Here is a 6,811-nt window from a genome sequence, read left to right as displayed (position 1 = left end):
GGATGGTGCCAACGGGGTCGGAGCTGATGTCGGAACCGATAATAGCCAGGAGGGGCTGTCGGAACCGACCTAGGGACATCACATGGAGCCGAGCACTCTGGCTCCGAAAGCTGAGATGTGCTCGGAGGAGGAAGTATCGCTGTAGGTTGAGGGATGGTCTCCGGAGCCGACTGGGTCAGAGCCGAGAACAATTTAGCCAGTACTGGTGACTGAAGAAGTCTCTGCACCACTCAATCGACGTCCACATCTGATAAGGTCCTGGAAGATTTGGAGGATAGGGAAGGAGATCAAGACCTCCTCTCTGAAGGAGACCTGCTAGGACGAGATACCAGCCTAATGCTAGGCGACCGGCCCGAACAGGCTCCAAGAAAATTGGAGCCAAAGTAGGTTCCATAACCACTGACTTCCTGCGGCCCCGAGGACAATGGAGCCGAGGATGTCGATGAAGATTTTGCTATTTTCTTCCGGCGGTTCCGAGGATACTGATGGAGCTGGGGATCGCTTTTTTGCCTTGGAAGATTTTGCCTTAGAGCTGGAAGCACTCTCCAGACCCTCGAAGGAGGGTTTCAGAAGTCCCTTCAAAATCAATTTGTTTTTCCTTTCCTGAAGAACACGTGGGCTAAAGGCATGACAAAAACTACACGATTCCTGGAGATGAATCGCTCCCAGACAGTACACACAAACAGAGTGTCCATCAGTGATGGACATCTTATAACTGCACTTGGAGCACTTCTTGAAGCCCGAGGGCTTATGCTCCTTAGTATCTTTGGACATAGTTAACACAAACAGCAAGTAACTAACTCAAAATTAGACCAACGGTCAAATAGCCACAAGCATGGGAACAAGCCAAACAACAGACAGAGCACCACAAAGACCTCTAACTCAATGATCCTTAGACACAAATACAAGGGGGGAGGACTAATTCCTCTAATTTAAACGGTTTTAGTCCAAGGGAAGGATTTGGCACACAAGGAAAGCAAGGGGACAGACTAGGTCCTCTAACTGAAACGGGCCTAGCCCGTTGGAAACAGCTAGTGGGATACCACAAAATATGCTATAAAAGAACACACAACTTTTCCACAATACAGTCAAGAACACACACAGTAGCTATTAAAATAGCTTTTTTGCAAAAAACTTCTCTGATATAAGAAGAAAAGGGTACTTAGCCACAGCCAAGAGCGAGACCACGTCCGAGCTACATGAGCGGCAAACGAGATCTGGGGATAGAGAGCAGTGCAGCATGGGATACCATCTTAGCCCAGCCAATAGAAAGACTTTGAGCTAAAAAGTATGGCAGAGTCGGAGCCGACATTTGGCTCCGAACCCACGGGTAAGAATGTAGGTGAGATTGGACTACATAACATCTGCTGTTCATTCCTCTCAGCTGTCCCCCAGTTTATCTTATATTTTTGCTCTGTCCCTTGTAAATTTTTTTATTTTGTAGTAAGGCACTGAGGATTGCAGTCAGTCAAAATGCCAGAATTAGAGTTTCGTATTTCTTGCTGTTCAGAAATCCATATTAACACAAATTATGTTGCTCTAGTAACGTTTAAGTAAATTAAAAAAAATATTTAAAAACGTCCATGATTTTGATCCTTTGTCCATCCATAATTCCTAAGCAAATGAAATGAGAGGTGTATTTCTCTCTAACAGTGCTTTTAAAATCAATAAACACTTTGTGATTCTTTTTTGCAACTCAATGTACATGAAACAGATAAAGTTCCATGGACTACAAAGATTTATGATTGGGCCTTACCCACATCACTCTTTATTATGTGGTCTCAACGTGGACGCCAAGATTCACTTCTTGAGCTTCACTTTTTTAGGTGAATTTCTTGGCATCCACCCACATCTCAAACACATAATAAGCTGGTAATGATTGGAGACCTAATCATAAATCTCTGTATTAATAAACTGCAGCATTCTAGAGCACAAATTACTGATCACTAGTGCCTTCAGGTTATACATCATGCATCACTGATTTTGGTGTTGTGTGTGAGGCATTAAATTAATTTAAAATAAGGGGTTTGCATTAACAAAGACTCTAATGCAGCTCCAGTCATTATTAAAACAGTTGTGTAAACGAGGAAAGTATAACGTAACACCAAATTATCCACATAGGCTGTTTAATTCAAAAACTGTTCTTTGGAATACAAAAATGGATATTTATAAAATAAAAAAAATATTTATAAAACAAGTAATAAAATATAGTGTAAAAAGCACATACTATTAAAGTTATTAAGTACACTACAGTTTAATCTTACTTATGATTTGTGCCTTGTGACACAAACGTATCCTCCTATATGTAGCATGAGCCTAAATATATCACAGTGCTATGTTAAACCTCAAAACTAGTAATCCAGAATCAAAATACCTTTTGTACCTTGCTTGGATTATGTAAATTAGCTACTCTGGTTGTAACCACATGGAATTTTTCTGGCAAGAAGCCAAAAGCTTTTGTCTTCAGCTGGAATCAGTTTCTGTGACTTGTATTTCTTGATTTATTTTAATAGCTAACTCATTTCATTATCCTTCATGTTACAGGTAAACTGGTATTTTGCTCTGCTGTAATATTCTGCTAAAATATACATGCATTTTAACAAATGGCTTGAAGCACACAAACTACATGTAACCTGAATACATAATCAAAATCCATTTTACACACAGTACTAAAAAAACATACTGCAGAGAACAAAACAGTGCTTTTGCAGAGTATAAATATACACCCATTTATACAACTGAATTTTGTTTCATAAAGATACTGAGATGAATTACACAAAAACAAAACTGCTTATATGTAGCAAAAATATTTCAGTTTTATACAAAACAAGCAGTTACGTTTGAAGGCTGTCACATAACAGTAAAAAAAAACAGAATTTCAAATTGACAAAAAAAAAAAAAAAACCTGCCAAATTTCTATAATTAGTATATGGATTTTCATCACTCCATGATGCAGTATTTCTCAGTGACAGTAGCTGACAAGACAGTCTTAACAAACTGAATATGGACATGTGTAATGACTGTGGAAAACGAGTGAATAAAACACACACATTTCCTTTAGCTGAACGTTTTGAATTGAGTAACAGATATACAGAGACATGCAAAAACAGAAATGGTTAGTAAGTTACCTGCTCAGTGACAGTCTGATCAAATATGCTTTGGTGGAGTTTTGGTTGAATTCAGTATATGGAAATGGCACTCTGAATAAAATGACAGTTGGTCCAGTGTTATTGTTTTAAGTCAGATCCATGGAATAAGGGAATAAAGCCCTGATTACAACCTAGATGACCCTGGTTCAATTAGTAACCCATGCACCGGAGGAAGTGGTGCAGGAAAGGAAGGTATTCTGCTGCTTCACTGACCTCCACAGGTGAGGTAGAGGATGCTGCGGCAGCAGTATGGTTCTGTGGCATGCGTCTGTCCATGCCAGGCAGTGCTCATACACTGCCATTAGAAACTGGTATGCTTAGTAGCACACACAGCCTTGTGGGCCAGTACTGGGTGCCCTGCTTAAGTGGCACACATACAGACACCAGGAATGCATGGGGTGAGGAATTATGCCAGGGTAAAAAATACTTAGTCACACCGTAACCTGTAAGCAAAGACCCTGCACAGGTGTACTCTACCACAGCAAATGCTGCTACTGTCTTCTATGCACTTTGAACAAAACAATCTTTACTACTGCAAAAATGAAACTTCCTGTACAATACATGTTAGGGCCAGTAAGTCTCTTAATTAACAATGGAAGAAATAAACTGCAGTACCTCTAACAGGCCATACTACTATCAGACTTTTCTCAGTGAGACTGTTCACAAATATTTCTTTTACAAGTTACATCCTACTAAAACATTTCATACTTTAATGCCTAAAATAAAAATGGTTCTTCTGCCTACTATGCTTTGAATTTAACAGTTATGCCACAGCCTAATATGGCTTCACTGGAGGTGTTCCAACACACTGACTTGATTTTCTAAATAATAATATAAACGTATACACACTAAAGAAAGTTAAATAACTTTGATAACTACTTTAAAATGTACTTTTAGAATGTACCATGCAAATAGCCAAGACACAGCCATGTATAATGATGTTTGTTGTAGAGTGATAAGACCTGACCAAGGCCAGGTGAGAGTTTGATTAGCGGCTTGGGCAGATGACAGAGCTAGCAGGGGAATGTGCACTCATAAGGGTAGACATTTTAGGTCTCTAATGGTAACACAGGTAGCTCATCCTAGCTCATCCCCCTTACCCAGGGGGTGGAGTTAGAACTAATATGAATGACCTCGCAGCCAGGATGCTGGTGAAGGTATAAACAAAACAAAAAAAAAAAACCCTCTTGGCTGGCTGTCTAATGCATTCCTGCATTCTGCTGGATGTCTCTCATCCTCATGCATCTTTTGAGTAACTCTCCCAGTGCAAGAGAACAATTGGGCTCAAGTCCAGTGGGAGAGGCTGTTTGGTCAGCAGGCACATATACAAAAATGACTTAAAAAAAAACACTACAATCTGGTGGTAACATGGTGCTGTGATGAAAGTTGCACAAGAGCTATAAATGTGTCATAATATCTGTAACACAGTCAGTTGAAGTAAACTGTGATTAACAATTTTCAGGTTCAAGGCCTGTGCCATTTTATGAAAGAGCACTACTTTCTCAGTATGCACTTCTTATTTGTGCAAGACAATGCCTTTCTGAAAGTCTGCATTATTCACCAACTACAGTCTTCACTGCTTTGACAGGCAGTACAATAACACTAAATTTTTCTCTGCAGAAGCATGTAATCTCCAGCTGTCTAATTAAAACATATTTAAGAATATCACAACAGATTCACTTCAGAACTTCTTTATGTATAACCATGGTTGTTTCTGAAATCCATACAATAGGCATGGTAAATTTCTATAACCACACCTGACAGTCCTATCAAAACTGTCAGCTGAAAATCTACCACTTTTTAAAAAAAATATGAATATGTTTCCGTCTAAACAAAACTGCTACTGCAGTATCAATACAGTTTTATTAGTGGTATTTCACTGTTTTGACATAAGGCTAACAGCAGAACTGAACTATCAGTGCTGGAAAGCTGGCATTAAGCTTTGTCCAAGAGTTGGCTCAAAACCCATTAACCAATCACACATGGGCTCTAGCTGAAGTCTTCGAACTAGTCTAGTCAAGGCTTAACTTAGCAAGTGCAACCATATCTCTGAAATATTTTCTGAGAGTGTATTATCTTTTGGAGTTGCTGCTCTGAGGCTCCCCAACCGCAAAAACACAATTTTCAACATGTGATAATTCAATAAAGGTGTTTGAAAAAAAAAGACTGATGTAGGGGGAACTCCTCCTTCCCTGAGGTCACAGCTGTATTAGCAAACTGGGTGTGGGGGACAAAGCCCATCCACCCCATACAGAAAAGCAATTTTCAAATTCCAGTACAAAGGTTTGATATTCCATCACAAATGGAATTTAAAAATGATTTCTTCACTATGGACATTTTTCTGGTAAAATAATATACTAAAATATTCTCATTTATATTACAAACATTTAGGATCACACTGGGAGCCATTAGCAAGTCTCATGTTTAAAGTTCTTAATGGTTCACAATAGTCAACTTTCAACCACAATTCAGAAAAGTTTGTAAGTCACAGCTAGCTTTACAAATGCACCTGCAAAATGCTAGCTGCTGTCTTAAAACAGTGCAGTCTTCAAATGTTAACCAGATCCACCACTGACTAGAGAGTGTCAAACAACATCTGAAGAAGAAAATCTTTGGAAGACAGATAATGATGGCTGTGTGCTATAGGTGCTCTGTACTTTAGTGTACAATCATTCTCACTTGTAATTGGAATTGTAACCATGAAAACTGGAATGCTTGCTTCTACAGCAAATGGCAACTGCTGCTGCCCCTTTTCCACCCCGGGAACTTGTTACAATACATGTATTATCTTCTATATATGCCCCATGTGTAGAGAAACCTCGAGAATATGGGTGGCAACCTGTCACAGTCCAGCCGTCATCACAGGACACTACCACCTGAAAGAAATAAATCAAAAATTATTCTTAGTAGTTACTGGATGAAAGGTTATCTTACTAGACAATATATTCCAGAGCATTCTTTTTTCAGATAACAAAATAACACCTAGCCAGTGTTTACTTTCATTCACCTGGTGTGCATTTAGGCTTACTTACAGTCCCTGCATTACAGTGCACATACTGATTAGGCCTGAGGTATACAAATTCATGCTGATTAAGAAATGAAAGGCATAAGCAGCCCTCCAGGTTCATAATGTCAAAAAGACAAGATTCATTGCTTTTAAATTCCCTGTCTGCAGTAAAGACAAATATGGTCTTGTCCTGATCTGGCCATTTGAGAAGAAAAAAAAAAGAAGAAATGAGAAAATACAAAACACCTACATAAAAATGCTATAAACAAAGAAACTTTTTTACTTAAGAAAGATTGACACATCTAGCACTAATTCATACAAAGTTCTGTGCAGGGATATGATTGTACTCTACAAAGCAGTGAATAATAGCTACCTTTTATAGCTTATTCTTAAAGAGATATACAGAGCTTTGGAAATTAGGGCACCTAACTGTAAGACCACCTCCCTCTCAAAAAACTACAAATATAAGGGAATAGTTTAACTACAGGGCAGAGAATAAATGGATGGAATAAACTGTCAGAAGCAAAAAACACACTCACTGTAACATTTGATGTGTGTGGAAGTCTTCAGCAGTGGGTACCTGTAGAAATTTCCTCTTCTGCTATTCCAAGTTTGGAAATATATTTCTCTTTCATCATCACACTCAGGAGTATGG

General features: G+C 38.8%; 1 protein-coding gene across 1 annotated transcript in view; it reads right to left on the bottom strand.

Moving 5' to 3' along the window:
* Positions 1 to 2,109: 2,109 nt before the first annotated feature.
* PCSK9 (proprotein convertase subtilisin/kexin type 9) overlaps positions 2,110 to 6,811 on the bottom strand; it is a 243,288-nt gene continuing 238,586 nt past the window's right edge. The window contains exon 12 of the mRNA XM_044085507.1: positions 2,110 to 6,025. Coding sequence (XP_043941442.1) covers positions 5,825 to 6,025 — 201 coding nt within the window. The 3' untranslated portion in view covers positions 2,110 to 5,824. The remainder of the gene's footprint in view (positions 6,026 to 6,811) is intronic.

Source organism: Protopterus annectens, chromosome 10.part0 (genome assembly GCF_019279795.1).
Source record: "Protopterus annectens isolate FY-2018-M chromosome 10.part0, PAN1.0, whole genome shotgun sequence".
NCBI classification, from domain to species: Eukaryota; Metazoa; Chordata; order Ceratodontiformes; family Protopteridae; genus Protopterus; species Protopterus annectens.
This window is presented reverse-complemented; position numbering and strand designations above follow the sequence as displayed.